The following is a 17347-nucleotide window of genomic DNA, read 5'->3' on the forward strand; positions in this document are numbered from 1 at the left end:
TACATTTCCCAGCATGCAGTTTGTTGTTACGTAGGTCACATGACGCTACGTCTGTCAACATGAGTGGGCACGGTTGGGCAGCGAAGCAGCTGGATGGACGCGAGCGGTGACCTGCAGATCTTGTACATCTTTTATACACGGACGAGCCGCCTTTGCATGTTTAACAGTTAAGAGAAACTATTGCACACAGTTTACAACGTTTAAACGGAAACCTGCGCATTTATAAGCCTAATGTTATCTTAATAAACTGACTAGTTAGCTTGGATGCTAGCTAGGTAAATAGCATCTCATCCGCTGGATCGCCTTTTAACTCTGCACCTTCGTCTGTCCGAGTAATTTTAAGTTCTCAGTGATTTGCCTGCAATGTACAATATACTGAAAATAACTTTAAAACACTGGTTTTGTCTTTTTGAGTAGCTGTATAACACATTTAGCTGGTGTGGTCTTCACTAGTGTTAGCTTCCAGCTCGAGCAATACATGTTTCTTTCTGCTACACAGACCTTCTTAACCAGGTTCATTTTTAACGTGACAGCTCGACTTTAAAGTACGCAAACGAGTCCGATACAGCCGTGCAATACTTGAGCTGAACTTCTACTAATCTCATTGAGTTAACACTTCTTTTGTGCTAAACCAGCTATGGCTGTGTGGGTGCCTGAAGCAGGAGAATGAGTCCGCGCTTTGAGGGGAGACTATGCCACCATCCTTCACCGGAGACTGTTCGGTTTAACATATCGATTAGCTGACCAGCAACTGCTTGGTAGGAATAGTGAAGTCTGTGTGAGAAGCTACTGCTATCGGCTGTATTAGCTACCAGCTCTTCTGGCCAATGGAAGCTGTAAGCGGTGTCAACATGCCGTCCCAGCTCGCTGACATGGCACTAGCAGGTCCAGGAGGAGCAGGGCTGCAAGCTGTGCCCCTCACCAACACGTCGGCCCCCTCCAGCACGACACCAGGTACTGATACCAGAGGGTGCGAGAATGGTGCCTTGATGGACTCGTTTGGGATTTTCCTGCAAGGTCTCCTCGCTGTGGTGGCTTTCAGCACGCTGATGTGTAAGTATGGCTCAAAGTCTGCTTTTTGTCTGATATCTGACCCCCAGCTAGTGATGGACCCAGACTCTCATCCAATAGCATCACTTGGTTAATCAGATGTCAAATTGATCCCAGCTGGGATGCTCACGTCTGGGACGATAACAGGCAAAGACAAATAAGAAGAAAAAACAAAAGGCTGTCTATATCTCTTGTAAAACTTAATTCATTGTTACCGTACAGCTGCTGACTTATTCTCTTGTTGAAGTAGCTCATGGTGGCATTAATAAAAGCTGCTTACTCTCTTCATTTCCCGGCAAACACAATGTCATAAAGAAAGGGGAGTTTTTGCACTGTAGAAGTCTGTTTACATTAATTATGTGTTATGGGCATTTAGGCAAACTGCATCAAATGCCATCAGGTTCAACAGTTACTAAATATAACATGCAGCTGCTTTACATTACAAAACAAAATCTCTCTAAATGGACTAAATAACACCTTATCTGCAACGTGTGCACCATACTTTACAAATGCTATACTGTGATGATAATCCACCGCTGCAAGACTAAATATAAAACAATGCACACCATTTTGCTACAAGCACATGGATTTTTTTGGAGGAAGGAATTAATCTACACTAGACATCACAACTATATAAACAGAGACAAGAAAATATGACTAGTCATATCCCGCACTCGGCTTCACCTGTATACAACAGTGTGAACTGTGAAGAAAGCCACACTCTTTCCTTTTGCCACATCCTACCTGTGTGAGAGATGTTTTCCTGCAGTTGACTCTCAATTGAACACAAAATACAAAGCTGGACATTGAAAATGAAATTAGAGTTACTAGTCTCACAGCTGCACTCCAGAGAAGATTCTGTAGCACAAAACAAGCCCAAACTCGTCATTGAAATTATTGCCTGGAAATTAAGACTGGAAGCATGATTCCTAAAAACAAGTTTTTCATCTGTTTTTATATTGTTAGGAAGAGGTTCATCTTCGGAGAGTGAGTTTTATAGCAGTGACTGTTGTTGCGTCTTGAAAATGTTGAAGTTTCATGTTGCAGTATCACTTTCCATTGTTTCCTGTCTAAAAGCTGTATGTTAGTTTTCAGTTTGTTGTCACTCTGAAGTTGCTATTTTGTTCTTTTTGGAGACAATGTTTGAGATAAAATCTTCAGATATAGGACATTGTTAAAAAGGAGTGGACTGGCAAAGTTAAGTTGTATTTTGGGGGGCATTTTTGCCTTTACTGGACTGGACAGCTGTAGAGAGACAGGAAATGCTGAGAGGTTGGGGGACGACATTCAGCAAAAGGGCTGAGGTCAGATTTGTACCAACAGTCGCTGCGACAAGGACTACAGCCTCTGTACATGAGGCGCGCCACGTAACCACAAGGCTAGCCGACACCCTTGATGAGTGTACATTGGTATATTTTTATGTGTATAATAGTGAGGGGATGGTGGTGGTGGGGGGTTGAAGATATTGTAATCTGCCAAAGGGGGGGCCTGGAAGAAAAAGGTTGGTAAATGTTAAGCAATGGTTCCATTTAGTTAATGTCTGGCTCAGCGCTGACAACTGTGTGACCTAATGAGAGTAGCCTCTGTTTTGTTTGTCCCAGCAGCCTCAAAGCAGTGAGGAATGTTCAGCATTTTAGTGTTTGAGTTTGAGCAGAAGGAGTAGGCCAAGGCCTCCGCCTGCATCCACATCACACCCAGCTGCAAGCAGGGTGCGTTTAGTCTGAAGTCACACTTGTGCTCAGAGCAAAAACTGAGGTCACAAATCGCAAAATGACTTGCCTACATGAATGCATGGAAGGCCTGGAAAATGTTTGAACACTATAATGTTTGTCAGTCTTTAATGTGATTTCTGTACAGTCTTTATACAGCTTTGAGAAATGTATTTAGTCTGTGTCTAATGGAAGAAAAGTAAGTCACTGAAATCATGATAAAACTGCTCTCTTCTGTCACTCTGTGTCAAAGGAAGATGGTAGTGGTTTCATAGAAAACAAGTCGCCTATTGTAGTGAACAGCAAGAGCTTTATTTGTATTAGACATGTCACTGCATTCAATGTTTAGCCTTCCTGCACAGCACATTAAAGTACTTTTACACACACTATTAAAAACATGACTTAGACACCTCAGAGTAGCTGTCACATTGGCATGCCAATGTATTAGTTAACATGTTGCTACTGCAGATCTGGACTCTTTCAAATGAATTTAGAACCTTGTCCTCTTCTGCTTTTTGGCCATTTTGAAAGGAAAGTTTTGCTTCTCTCTCTGAACTTACCAATGAGTTGAAAATCAGCTATCATATTAATCATTATAAAGCACATGCTGCATGTGTTAGCAGGTTTTAGTTAATGGTTATGACAACTTCTTCCATTTCCTCTGTGACACCATGTTGTCTTTGCTCTTTTCTTCTTTAAAAAAAAAAAAGTCATTCAAACAGATCCAGCACTCACTTTAAGGCAAATATCCTCTTTATAGCTCAATGAAAAAAACATTTGTCTCCTTTGTGAGTCAACTCATGTCATGTTCAACTGCACAAAAGGAAGATTTCTTGAGCTCAAATTTACAAGTGTGTCTGTACAAGGCAGTCAATTTTTTCAGTTGGACCAAACAAAACAAACAAACAAATAACCCATATTTAAATTGCTCATTGGTCTTTTGACAGCTAACTGAAGGGTTGTGACTTTGCTAAATTAAAGCAAAGGTGATTCTGTTAGGTTGTTTCTGTTTTCCTCCCTTTGTGAGTGATGTGCATTGAAATCTCAATATCTCTGTTGCACACCCATTCCTCCACAGTGAAACGCTTCAGGGAGCCGAAACACGAGCGGAGACCCTGGAAGATCTGGTAAAACAACTGAGCAGGCTTGAATTCATAACTTAAAGGCCTCAAATGTGAATCGCTCAGGAGCGCTTCATCAGCTGTCCTTTTTCTCTGCAGGTTCCTGGACACTTCAAAACAGGCCATCGGGATGCTGTTTATCCACTTTGCTAATGTCTACCTGTCGGACCTCACAGAGGAGGATCCCTGCTCATTGTAAGTCAATCTTTTCTTTATCTGTTGTTATCGACACACAGATATACCTTCCTTTGAGACCTGAGGACCCTAGGAGCCTAGCTGCTGTCAGAAACTGCCTAAACGATATCAACTGCTGGATGGCGCAAAACTTTCTCCAACTGAACAATTCTAAATCTGAAATCATAGTATTCAACCCGCCAAACACCACTCATATCTCAAAGAGCAGCCTCGGTCCCTTATTCACCAATGTCCAACCCACCGCCAGAAATCTAGGAGTAACATTCGATTGCAATCTCACCTTTGAATCCCATATCAAAACAGTTGTCCGATCAAGCTTCTTCCATCTACGCACCATCTCCAAAATTAAAACAATCCTAACCCAACGAGACCTTGAAAAGATCATCCACGCCCTCATCTTCTCCCGACTTGACTACTGTAACTCCCTCTTTTCCGGAATCACAAATAAGTCACTGTCTCGCCTCCAGCCGGTCCAAAATGCAGCAGCTAGGCTTCTTACTGGTTGTAACAGACGACATCACATCACTCCAATTTTAGCTTCATTACACTGGCTTCCTGTACGTTCTAGAATCGATTTTAAGATTTTACTCATTACTTTTAAAGCACGGACGGGGCTGGCTCCAAGCTATATAACAGAGCTACTGACACCATATGAGCCAGCCCGCAGTCTTAGATCCTCGGGTGGGAGCCTCCTGGTCGTTCCAAAGTCGAGACTTAAAACTAAAGGTGACCGGGCCTTTTCAGTCAGGGCCCCTCGACTTTGGAACGACCTCCCTGAGGAGATAAGACTCGCAGACTCCCTCAATTCCTTTAAATCCCTTCTTAAAACATACTTTTACAGACTTGCTTTTATGTGATGTCGTCTTCTTAATGTCTTCTCTTACTGGTTTTACTATTTTTATCTTCTTCTTTTATTTATGGTCTTATCTCGTATTTATGCTCATATCTTAATCTCCTCTTGTGTTTTAACTTGGTAATTTCTTATCTTACTTACTTTGTCTATTTATGTTTCGTATTTATAGTTAATTTTTATTTTTATTTATATTATAGTTTTGGGTTTTTTGATCCTTTAACCACTTGTTTTTATTTCTTTTACTGCGCTTACCTTCTCATTGCTTTTTATTTGCTTTTATCTCTTAGTTTCTTACATCTTTTTAAATCTTTGGTCCTCTTGGTCTCAGCTCATGTTGTTGGGTTCTTGTGTTCCTGGGTTCTTATGATGGTTCTTATGATGGTTGGGTTATATATGTCTGGTTGTGTATCGTGCACTTTGGGTTCTTTTCTGTTGAATTGTTTTTAATTATTTTTGGTATTTTGCATCTGTTATATTCTTACTGTTGTTAATGTTTTTCTGTGTTTGGTTTAGTTTGCTTTGTTCTTGCTGTTCGTCAAAGCACTTTGTAAACCTGTGTTTTTAAAAGGTGCTATATAAATAAAGTTATTATTATTATTATCATGTTGCTAAAAGATTGCCAAAAAATACAGTATGTGACAATGAAAGGAAGCTCTAAGTGCAGTTTCAAATAACATCCCCTTGTCTTTCTCTCTCAGATACCTCATTAACTTCCTGTTGGATGCTTCTCTGGGTATGCTGATCATCTATGCTGGGGTGAGAGCCGTCAGTGTAATTGTAGAGTGGAGGCAGTGGGAGTCTCTACGATTTGGAGAATATGGTGAGGACTATGTGTGTGAGTTGGTAAAGTGAGAGTTCAGGATAGTCATGAAATACCTGTAATGCCCAATAGAGGGCAGTAACTGCCCTCAGAACAGCTACAATGTAATTTCTAACGCTGCCTGTTCACTCTTTTGTCCCCAAACCTGTTTGTGTTACTCTGAGGCAGTGAAATCAAATAATGTTCTGTACTTACATAACTGAATACTTCAGCTTTTTTTAAACCAAATTATTCCTCTCATTGTGCGTGTGCGTGTGTGTGTGTGTGTGTGTGTGTGTGTGTGTCCAGGAGAGCCAGTGCATTGCACAGCGTGGTTGGGCCAGTGTATCCTCTACATCCTCATCATGATGTTTGAGAAGGTCCTCATCATGCTCGTCCTCCTCATACCCCAGTGGAAGCAGGTCAGAAGAAAAGATTGACCATTCACAACATATCCAATTCAATTATTGTCATTGTTATGTTGTTGTTGTTTTTTTTCCTTGAGTTGAATTCTTAAAATGTAAAGTATTTCAAAACCCTTTTGCAGCAATGATTAACCTAGTATTTGAAAATATTAAAAAAACATAGCAGCCTGCATCTCACTCCCCATACGTCTCCAGTCCCCTCCAGTATTTGTTTTGTTTTGTTGCCATTTGAAAATATTGGCAGGTTCTGTGTTGGCTTGTTGTGGATGCAGAGGATCATTTAAAAAACCAAACCATGTTTGTGTTACCACAAAGCTTTCATTTACAACAACTTATCTAGCAAACAACAGAATCAGAATTTCTTCATGACACAGCTTTCGAAAATCTGAAATCATCACATCTGTAGAAGAGTACCAATGATTACTCTTTCTGATGTTGTTTGTTAGTTTCTGTCAGAGCCCACTTCCTGTTTAATAGGGTCTTACTGCCCTCGCAGATTTTTGAAGCTGCTAGTCTAAAGACTTGGTGTGCCGTCTGTGTTGCTTCTTTGTATGCTGATGTCTGCTCTTGTGTGTATATGTGGTATGTGTTTGTGCTTGTGTTGCAGCTGGCACTCCTAAACCCCATACAGAATCCTGCCCTGGAACTGGCCATCGTAATGCTCATCGTCCCATTCTTCGTTAACGTAAGTCTGCTGTCACTGTTTTTTCTTTGCTCTCTAATTTCATGTATCCAGTGAGATTTTTGTCATTCCTAAATCATCCCCTCTGTCCATACTATAGTTATGTTGTGTTGTATAGTTGTGTTATGTGTCTAAAAGAAATGAAAGATCTCCTCGGATTTGGTGACTTATTTAAAATATTACTTGTATCTCCTGATTTGCAGGCTCTCATGTTCTGGGTAGTAGATAATTTTCTGATGAAGAAGCACAGGACAAAAGCAAAACTAGAGGAAAGAGAGGAGGACTCGCGGGGGAACAGCAAGGTGCGCTACAGACGAGCTCTGTCCCATGATGATTCCGAATCGGAGGTAAGACTCACTGCTGTTACCCACCTGTAAGACACACAAGGGATAAGAAAGGAAGATCAGCTTATCAATGTCTGATTGTTTCCTTAAAACCATTCAAAAGTTTGTGATCAAATGTAATATTGATGTTTTTCTCCTTTCCATATTCATTTTATTTTCAATCATTTCACTAAATTTACATTTTTAGTTCTTTTTTAACTTAGAGAAATATTTTGGGAACTCGTTGTTCTGTGTGCAAACCCATACAATGTCTCCTGTTTGTAAAGACGACTTGACACACACTTACAGCATGAAAGACCTACGAAAATACAGAGTAGTCCTCTCAGACTGTCTGGACTGATTCAAGCTTATGTGGCAGAAAATCCCAAACACTTCAAAGTTGTAGGGAATCCGATTTATTTACTGACGCAGACACAGTGCATGTTCATCTACACAGAAGTTCCACACAGTGTCTCTTGTCTCTGCCTTTGGTCCACTTTGAAATGAATCCCAGTATGACATAATCGGTTGGCCGTTAGCTCTTTCTGGTCTCCAGCTCTGATTGGCATCTTTTTATGGACAAACTGACTTGGTACTTATCCAGCACACCCTCAGTCTGAGTAGCCTTTGCTAGTGTTGTCTATAATATGGTTTCCCAGTTACCTAACAAGCTTGTAAACAGATGAGCCCAACGCAGAGCTCTGCTCCACACACACCACATACCAGTTATTCATCCACATGTCATTACAGCAGTCTGTTAAAAGCACATTTTCAACGCATTTACCGGCAAACCTATTTAAAGAGACAGGCCCATGATTTCTTACAGCAATTTGGTTTGTTGTTTACATGTAAGAAGCTCCTGAATTCTGTAACACTACAAGATGTCTGATAAAGACAATTTCATAAACGGTGTTCCCTGACCGGGAATCAAACCCGGGCCGCGGCGGTGAGAGCGCCGAATCCTAACCACTAGACCACCAGGGACAGCTGTCTTTGTAACAGTATGCGGTGTCGAAACTCTTACACAAACTGCCTCGAGTAGGGCTGGTGGAGCCCAGCTGTTGGTTGTCATTTAGAACCGACAGACATCGTACGTTATTAGCAACTCAAAAGCAAATGCAGTAATAGTTTGAACTTCCATCAACGACAGGCGAATGTTAAGACACCATCACACTGTATAAATAAGACTTTTACCATACCAACTGTTTTGGATCGCAGATCTTTCTTGTTTCGTTATTAATGTCATACTTCATGCGTCATTTACTCTAAAAAAGGACACAGTAAGAGCTGTTCAGACATTTTCCTTTTTTTTTAATAGGATGCACCCACTGAATCATTTTGCATATTCTGAACCAAATCTTCTCTCGCAATCCCTTCAACAAATGTCTTCTTTTGTAAACACTCATTCTGATGACTTTTGCACTAGGTCCTTCAGGTTACTTGATTGTTCAACAAATGGCAGTGAGTGAATCCTAACTATTAGAATACCAGGATCATTTGTCCGATAGATTTTGAGTCTGCATAAATCAGTTCAGCTACAGAAGTTTAAAACACTATGACGTACACTTATTATACCCATTGAGTGTGTTCCATAACCAGGATCTGAACCCTGGTCGAGAAAGTGCTGAATCCTGAGCACTAGACCGTCATGGAGCTGGGACATCTAGTGGCCGATATGAGAAGTTACATTTTCGGAGGCAGAAACTCAACAATGCCCATTTCATTACAACCTGAAAGCATAGTCAACTAAATCAATCAATTAATTATCCAAAATCTGTTGTGCACAGGCAAATACATTCCTAGATTCATCACCAAGGCAACAAGCTTCAGCCAGGCTTGTCTTCTGTCAGTTTTAACTTATTCATGTTTGTGGGAAGAGCTCATAACTCAAATGAAATCCGATTGCAGGCTCTTAACCTTTAGACGATCTCCTTTAAATCAAAGATCAAACCCAGGACAAAACCCCCAAAAATATAAATTGTAACTATTTTACTCTCTTATTTTATGTCCTTTCAATGATCAAGAAAATGATCAAAATGTAGTCAATATAAATGGTGAAAAGAATATAATATATAATCAATATATACTTGATTAATTCAGGAGCAACTGGTCATGAATTGTCTCCCCGTTTGTTAAACTGATGTTGATGTCAAACTCAAACGTACTTCACTTCCCTTTTTTGAAGTGCTGTAGAACAGGCTGAGGTGACAGAAGAACATGACATATGGGTCTTCCTGTGGAGGGATAGTGAACCAGAGATCAGGAGATAAGGCCAGACAGAAGTCATAAAGATGTAATCAGGTATGCAGGTGTAGGGTTTTTAGCAGCTTATCTGTAAAGTAAAGCTGTCTTATGAGGCATTTCAGCTTTTGAATGGTCAAAGAGTTGCAGACAAAAGCCTGAGTCATGCTTGGTTTCACTTTCTGGCCGCATGCTGCTGCAGCTCGCCTCAGAGCACATGCTTTCAGCAGAACGCTGAACTGTGGGGGAAGGGCTAAGCTCTGCTCAACCGTTTATTCATTGAGCTGCAGAGAGTACATGCAGCGGGCCAGTGGCGCAATGGATAACGCGTCTGACTACGGATCAGAAGATTCTAGGTTCGACTCCTGGCTGGCTCGTCTCACTTTTTCATGCTTTGCCATTTACTTTGGTTAAACTGAAGCAGGACTGTATGTAGAATATCATAAATGACCCCCCCTGTCAGTATTTTTTTTGAGGAAACATCTGGCCATCATGTAAGTTTCACATACCAACTTAGTAAAAGGTTCTAAATCCCTCACATTCAAAAACACAAGACAACTATAGACATCAATTAACACATTTAATTTAACATTCACTGTGTATTGTGTATTCTTTTACTTTGTACTTGTTTGAGGAGTAGTAAATCCCTCAGTGCAGTAGCACAGTTTCTGTGTAAAGCTGCTGCTTCTATCCAGTCTGGGTCAGGAAGTACCTGACAGTTATTCATGTCACAAATATTTTGACTAACTCCCCAGAATATTTCACAGTTTAACTGTGAACTTTCCCTTCTACTCATCCAAATCAGCCTAATATTTTTCTGTCCCTCTATCCTGTTTTCAGATCCTTTTTTCAGCCGATGATGAAATGGATGAGTCAGATGAGGATGACGTGCGACGGCTCACTGGCCTGAAGACAGTCAAGAAGAAGAAGCTTCGAATGGGGATCCCTGTTTGACCCGTGTGCCTAGCTACACTGCTACAATAAACTTCCTCTGGTAGCTTGTCACAGGCCAGCAAAAAGTTTCCCTGTACCTCCATAGATACTGTCTCTGTCGTTCAACATTAGGATGCCTTTCGATGAAAGCAGAGAATACTGTTACTGAATTCCCTTTACTTCTGACTCCTGGAGGACCCCTGCTCGAACTGACAAGACTAGGGATTTACTTTAACACACCGGGACAACTTTTTTTTTTTTGCAGTTCACCAGGTACCTCAGAACACTGTTGGATTTCAACTTGGCACTCATGAGGCGAGTGTTATGTTTAAAGACAGTAGGAAATCTTGTCCCATTATCAAACATTATCTCGTGAAAAACTTATGCAGGTGTAACATGAAAACCTTAACACTGGTAACATACCGTTTGGCCTGAACACAGTGTGTAGGTGCAAAAAAAAAAAAAACGGTTCAAGGTGTTGAACCTCCTAACATTTCTTTTTAAAGTGATTGTATTTCCACTTGAGATTCCACGTGAATTTGTCCTGTGTTTTTCTCTTATAGAAGACAGTGTGTGTATTTGGGTTGTTGTAAGGGTGTGTACTGTTTAGAGCAGCATTACATCAGTGTTGATGCAACTCTCAACCCTTCCCAGCACAGTGACACATGTTCCTACTTCATATCTTGTATGTAATGTTACTCATGTCTATGGGAGCACATTAATGCTTGCTACAACCTTCCATTGTTATCTTCTGGCAGAGTGCTCTCAATGTTAAAAAACCTATAGGACTGCAAGCACCGCACTGCTTCAACCTCTGATATCAGCTCAACAAGGGTTGTTTGTCAGCACAAGACAGCAGTCTGGGTTTCTCTGTAATGGTTTACTGATACTTTCCAATTGTTGGTTCTTTGTCTTTTAATGTCTTCTGTCCCAATGAGGTAGTTAGTTTGTTTTATATATAAGTTTTGAGTGTTATGTTTGGGCCAAAAAGGAGACTATGCTTTTTCCAAAAGTGTTCTTGATTCCTTCACTCCAAGAGGGAGAGTGGATATGAGAAACATTTCTTGCACAATTTCTCATTTATCACTACTTTTGTCTTTCCTTTTGTTCTTGTGTGTTATTATTGTTGTAACAATAATGTGCCTGAGTTAAATGACCAGCAAGTGTTTTTTGTGTTTGTGGTTCATGTAGGTTTTGTTTGTTTGTTTTCTTTTTATCCAGAGCTCCAGATTTTCAGGCATGATGCAGCATTCAGCAGGCTCTGATGTTAAGAATGTGACCTGCATAGACCTCTAAACTGTTAAGTGACTGTGGACCAGACAGTTGGGAGAAAGTGTGTGTGTGTACGTGCACAAGTGTGTGTGTGTGTGTGTGTGTGTGTGTGTGTGTGTGTGTGTGTGTGTATATATACACACCTGAATGCAGCGTGGTCTGATTGATGCATGTGTTCACGTGTGATTAATATGTGCGACTGTTGGTCTTCTTTTGAGTAAATGCGGAGTGACATAAACTGAGTTGATTATGGACCTGGTGATGATTTCATTATAATGTTTTGGCATGTTGGTAAGGAATAAATGACTGCATTTGAAAGGAGGAAAGCAGGGAATTTGGCTGCAAAAATGTATGTTACATCTCAGCTTAAGCAGGACAAAGAGGGCTTTTAGTATGCAAAGTTAAACTAGATAAATACAAATTATGGAGGTAAATTATAATTATTTGGCTTTTCCAATAAAGGATGTGATACACTACAATCTCTCAGATCTATTATTCCTATCCAAAGCTTCACTATTGTATTTATACATTAGGACTTACCCTAAGTGTCTGCGGTAAGTGATCCCTGACCAGGAATCAAACCTGGGCTGCTGAGTGAAGAGCACGGATTCTGACCACTAATGACAGGGATGTATACATTTTGTGTAAAATCAAATGGATTTTGGTTTTCAGTAAAAGGAAATGCTAAATACGTTGCTTTCACCATTTACAGCAGCGCTAACCGCATATTTAAGGAGAGTTCATTTGATATTTGAGGCCTCAGAGCTATGTAACCCAATACAGATACAACAGATTCCTACCTGTTATTTATACTTAAAAAATTACATTTTAGGGTTAGGAGTCATCTCGGCGCATCATGTCTGGGTTAATACACACATGGCAATTTTCTATGCGTGACTCATTGTTGTGGCTCTTTAGTGTCCAGGTTTTAAAAGCCACTGATGGAGCTCCAAGAACAGGTTGTTAATACCATAAAAGGGATATTTAACCAGTTAGAGAAGGTAAACACATCCATAGATGTTATCTAACTACACCCTGAACTTTGAAAGGCCTAGTAAGCACATGCACAAACATATTGTGAGACAGAATGTCATACAGTACAAACAGTGTAACTCATATTACACTGAAAGTTAAGCTACAGAGCTACTCAAATGAGCAAGTATACTTTGAGATTCTCTCAGTGTGGCTGACTTTGTCTTTTTAAAGTAATGAGTCAGTTTGTCCAGCGTCACCGTTAACACCTTCATTTCAGAGTCTGATGTCAGGTCTGTTGTTGACTCTGCTTTGCACCATGTCGTCTGGAGAAATTAAAAACGATTTTTTAAAGACATTGATACATTTCAGCTCTCGACTTTCTAAAACTAACCTGTAAACCAGCTGTTATTTATCTGTATATGCTTTATAGGTGATTTTTGCTATTAGTAAATGTATGTTTATATCACTCTGCCCATTGATAAAGGATCTTTTGGGGTAATGTTGTTTTGATTTGACCACAAGACTTTCTTTTGCTTTTACTCATAAGAGTATCTCATACAGGATAGTGGGATAGTTTTTAGCTCTTTCTTTGGTTCTGGCATCATCATGTTGTGTCGTTTGTAAACGGTCAGGAAATGATTTTTACAAGACCCCAAAAAGACATTCCCTTAGACTTAAATCAAGTTTTACCATGGAGGTGTTTCGAGGTGGTGTATACTCTTGACTTCCCATGAAGGGCGAGGTCCTTAATCATCATTTTAAAAGGAGGATCCTTGTGTTGTGTCTGGAATTAGCAGCTGTTGGCCTGTAAGCTTACGGTAAAAGATGGAAGTCCCATACCAGCCGTACCACCCCTCACGTCACACCTAATAATACACACTGACAACAGGCAGAGTGGAACAGAGGGTAGGGGTCTGAGTGACTCACTGGGTCTGGATCAGGATATATAACGCCACTCTTGCTAAGAGTGAAAGCAACAACACAAGAAAAAACAAACCAGGAAAAACAACCAGTGGAAGTGTTTGTGGAATCAGGACATAAACTTCACTTATCATGTCCCAGGTAAGTTACACTCGCCTAAATGTGCTGTGTTGGTTATTTACAGAGATTTAACATAGTGCATAGGTGTAACAGCAGTTTTATACAACCTTTATTTTCCTTATTTTCACCCCTAACACATACAATAATCATCCTTGTTCACTGCACTTCACCCCAGCCAGGCGAGGTAAAGAAAAAGAAGCGTCCCCCAATGAAGGAGGAGGACCTGAAAGGAGCGCGCAGTAAACTCGGACTAAAGGGCGAGGTCAAGAGTAAGACCTATGAGGTCATGGTGGAGTGTGGTAAGTAAAGGCTTTTATTAACTGACCCTGAAACAGAAGTGTGTAAAATGTCTGGGACTTTCGTTTTTATTGCCTTTCCTTATGTACAATTGTTACTTTTCTGGATTTAAGAAATGGTGTATTTTATTCCTGCTTGGCCTGTAGACCTGAAAGACCTTATAAAAAGCTTTAAAATAAAAAAAAATGTTATGTCCCTTTGGCCCCCCTGTGAGCAAAGAGTAAATCCTTTCTCTATACTGATCTAGTCCTAAATGTGTAAGCGGTGTCTTCTCGCTGCTTTCTTTTAAATGTCTAATCTGCAACTCACAATACATCCCTAGCATGGACAGTTTTTTGAAAGATGATCCTGCAGCGTGCTGTTAAGTGTCCCTCACCTGACATCTACCCCGTGGCAGTGAGATAGGCATACACAATAATTATACCCAAATAAACATTATTTTCTTTGATGTTTTATTTGCTTATTTGCTTTGCTTTGCTTTGTCATTGAATAATTTGATATTAATGGTGGTTAAAGCATAGATAGCCTACTAAGTTATTTTGCCTCCTTCACAAAGAGAAAAAAAGTTGGTATATAGACCTATATGAATAATAATAAATTAACAATAAATACATTAAATATGTATGTATGAAAAAATAAATTGCACAAACGGAATCAGGATACTGGAAATTATTATACAAACAGAAATGTATTAAAGGCAGCCTATCCAATTGTTTCCCATTCATAAATAATTACTTTATGTATAATAGGTAATTTTATACTCTTAATCCACTGAGGTGATGCTGAATCGTTTACCTCTAGTCCAAACATGTCCGGCATTGGTGTTGCAGAATCACACGGATCCCTTTGAGAGAGGTTAGTGAAGAAAACCCAGTATTAAGACATTATCCACACTAAAAGAAGTTCCCTGACCGGGAATCGAACCCGGGCCGCGGCGGTGAGAGCGCCGAATCCTAACCACTAGACCACCAGGGAAAGTTGCGTAAATTTGTAGAGTGAAATATTTTTGAAATATTAATTTGTACAAAGTTACACTGTACTGGTTAATGGAGCTTACGGTCCAATGACAAGTAAACTTGTTTAAGAGCGAGCCTATAGAAATAAAGTTGTTGTATTTTTATTACATCAAAGCAGGAACCCGCAGCGAAACGTGTTTATAATTCTACGGTAAAAACACGAACATTTTATGAACATGAAATAGTGTTATTGAGTCATTGCAGAATTAATGCATTTCAGTTAAGTAGCTTTAGGCCTTATATGGCAGTCCAGCTGTGTGCGACATTTAGCCAGGTGTTCTAAGTGTGACTAACAGCTGTAGGCCTGGCCATATTGAAATATTTTATGCCCACTTAAGCAAGCTACAACAACTTAATTCTGTCATAACAATACTACCATGGATAGATATTTTTGTTTTTGTTTTTATTTAGCCTACTTTTATCATTTGGTTATTACATAGTCCTATCCTACATAATCTAAATATAAGACACGGTGGCCTATTTAAACAGCCAATACCATTGTTGGGTAAGGGTTTATGTTGCTGTTTTAATGCTTGTGGGTTTGTTAGAACAAATGCAGCTGGATACACCTTTTTTTTTTTATATCCCCCTAATAATCTAAATACAATTCAGCAGCAAACTACAAGTTACCCATATGTTTTTTACAATCTCTTTTTAAAAACTTAATGCATAAAAAAAAATCAGCTGCTGCATTTTTTATGTCCCTCTTGCTTCAGAAGCTTATACAAGTGCTTCACTTTTATGACCCACATACTGTTTGGCAGCAGAAAAATCCAGACCTTGGGTTTGGTTTTTGACCCTTTAACTTTAGCTGTCCACACACACAAATGTTTGCCTAAAAATCTATCTTGTTTGTGTTTGATAGGACTCCAAATTAAATGCCATAAATGACTGCCTAATATTTGGCAACAGTGTTCTTCAGATTATTTTGCCATTTGATTTCTTGTGTATTCCTCAAAACATGAAAACATTAATCAGTTGGATGATTAGATGAGCTGAAAGCTGTGTTTACTGTTTCTAATTCTTCAACTGGGAACCAGGCGAGAGCCAGTTTTACACATTAAACTAAAGACATTTTTGTTCTCATTCTCATTTTCATTCTTCCCTTAAAGACACCTGAGGGGAATTCCTTACCTTTTCAGGATGAGCAGTCACCTGGTTTAAGCATCTGTTTCTCTAATGATACATGTGTGTTTTTCTCTTTGTTTAGAGCGTATGGGTAAAACGGCTCCGTCTGTTTTCAGCGGTGTGAGGTCAGGGACGGAGACAGCCCTGAGCAAGCCTGCTGCTCCCAAAGCTCCTGGTGGCAGTGTGTTCAGCAAATAGACACACACTGCAGGAAGAAATAACACACCCTGAAGTGTGAATGTTTCTCAGTCAAAGCTGAATCTGCACATTGATTACAAAAAAAAGTGTTTTAAGAAGTAATGTTTAAGTGAGTGCCAGCACTGTCGGTGGACATCATCTGCTATGTAAGCAGTCTTTGTCATTTGTATATTGCACAGTACACTAAACTTGGATATAGATGCAGGTTTGGATTATGCAGCTGTAAATGAAGAGTGACATTTCTGTGTCAGTGTTAAAAATATTGTTTAATCATTTGACTGTTTGCTTTTTTGTACATTTCTTTGAATAAAAAATAATTTACATATCTTAAATGTAGTTGTGTGTTAATAAACTGCAAACGGGACCAATTTGTAGGAATATATACTTAGGGTTTGAAAAGAACACTTGTCTGCTTGTCACATACTGGTAAATAGTAGTTGTTGGTTGTAACCTCATCAAGAAAATCAAATTGGACCATCAATCAACTGCACAGCGATAGTGATCGACATAAAGTGCTAAGTTATGTTCACAATAACAATACTGTCCCATGTACACATAATGCAACTGGGTTTAAGATTATACTGTAAATAAGTTTAGGGTGAGTTGTGCATTCAGTCAGTGTCACAGACACACACAAACCATCCTTAAGACATGAGCTGTGTCTCTTTTCAGGGCTTTCATCCTTCGAATGACCCAGCCTTCATAGGCTCAGTTCCGGCCAAACTGAAATGAGACAGTCTGCTGGTTTCCCTGTTTGCATGAACAGCTGTTCCCACCCTTAACTTTTTATATCTAAGCCTCGCCTCTGTCGCCTATAGCAACAACATTAGTATTGGTAGATATTGGACTGAGTGGAATCCATGAACTTACATTCAAAAGTGTTTTATGGGTGCTGAATAGCCTACCAGTTATGTTGTGTGCCCCATGTGCCTACAGAGGTAGTCCTCATTGCAGAGGCTGTGGGTTCGAATCTGACCTCAGCTGTTTGCTGCATGCCATCCCCCCTTACCTGTCCAATGAAGGCAAAAAGGCCCAATAATATAAAAAGTGTATTACTTTATTTAGGGTCCACCAGCTTGTTTGTATTAT

The 17347-nt window shown here is 39.8% G+C and overlaps 1 protein-coding gene and 3 non-coding genes across 5 annotated transcripts; 2 read left to right on the forward strand and 2 right to left on the reverse strand.

The window, feature by feature from the left end:
• Positions 1-84: 84 nt before the first annotated feature.
• Positions 85-16590, forward strand: LOC109983414 (store-operated calcium entry regulator STIMATE). 2 transcript variants are annotated; one of them, XM_020633124.3, is made up of 10 exons: positions 85-1053; positions 3838-3886; positions 3980-4075; positions 5627-5748; positions 6037-6149; positions 6760-6837; positions 7038-7181; positions 10239-10346; positions 13795-13918; positions 16143-16590. In XM_020633124.3, the coding sequence occupies exons 1-10, from the start codon at positions 828-830 to the stop codon at positions 16256-16258; spliced, it is 1176 nt and encodes a 391-aa protein (XP_020488780.1). In that variant the 5' UTR covers positions 85-827; the 3' UTR covers positions 16259-16590. The 2 variants fall into 2 exon arrangements, with proteins under 2 accessions (XP_020488780.1, XP_020488778.1); XM_020633122.3 differs by lacking the exons at positions 85-1053; positions 3838-3886; positions 3980-4075; ... (3 more) ...; positions 7038-7181; positions 10239-10346 and adding an exon at positions 13480-13640.
• trnae-cuc (transfer RNA glutamic acid (anticodon CUC)) lies at positions 8070-8141 on the reverse strand. The gene has a single exon. It is a non-coding gene; the product is annotated as a tRNA-Glu (tRNA).
• trnar-acg (transfer RNA arginine (anticodon ACG)) lies at positions 9703-9775 on the forward strand. Its single transcript has one exon. It is a non-coding gene; the product is annotated as a tRNA-Arg (tRNA).
• On the reverse strand, positions 14820-14891 carry trnae-cuc (transfer RNA glutamic acid (anticodon CUC)). Its single transcript has one exon. It is a non-coding gene; the product is annotated as a tRNA-Glu (tRNA).
• Positions 16591-17347: the final 757 nt, after the last annotated feature.

The sequence above is a fragment of the Labrus bergylta genome, chromosome 5 (assembly GCF_963930695.1).
Source record: "Labrus bergylta chromosome 5, fLabBer1.1, whole genome shotgun sequence".
Lineage (NCBI taxonomy): Eukaryota > Metazoa > Chordata > Actinopteri > Labriformes > Labridae > Labrus > Labrus bergylta.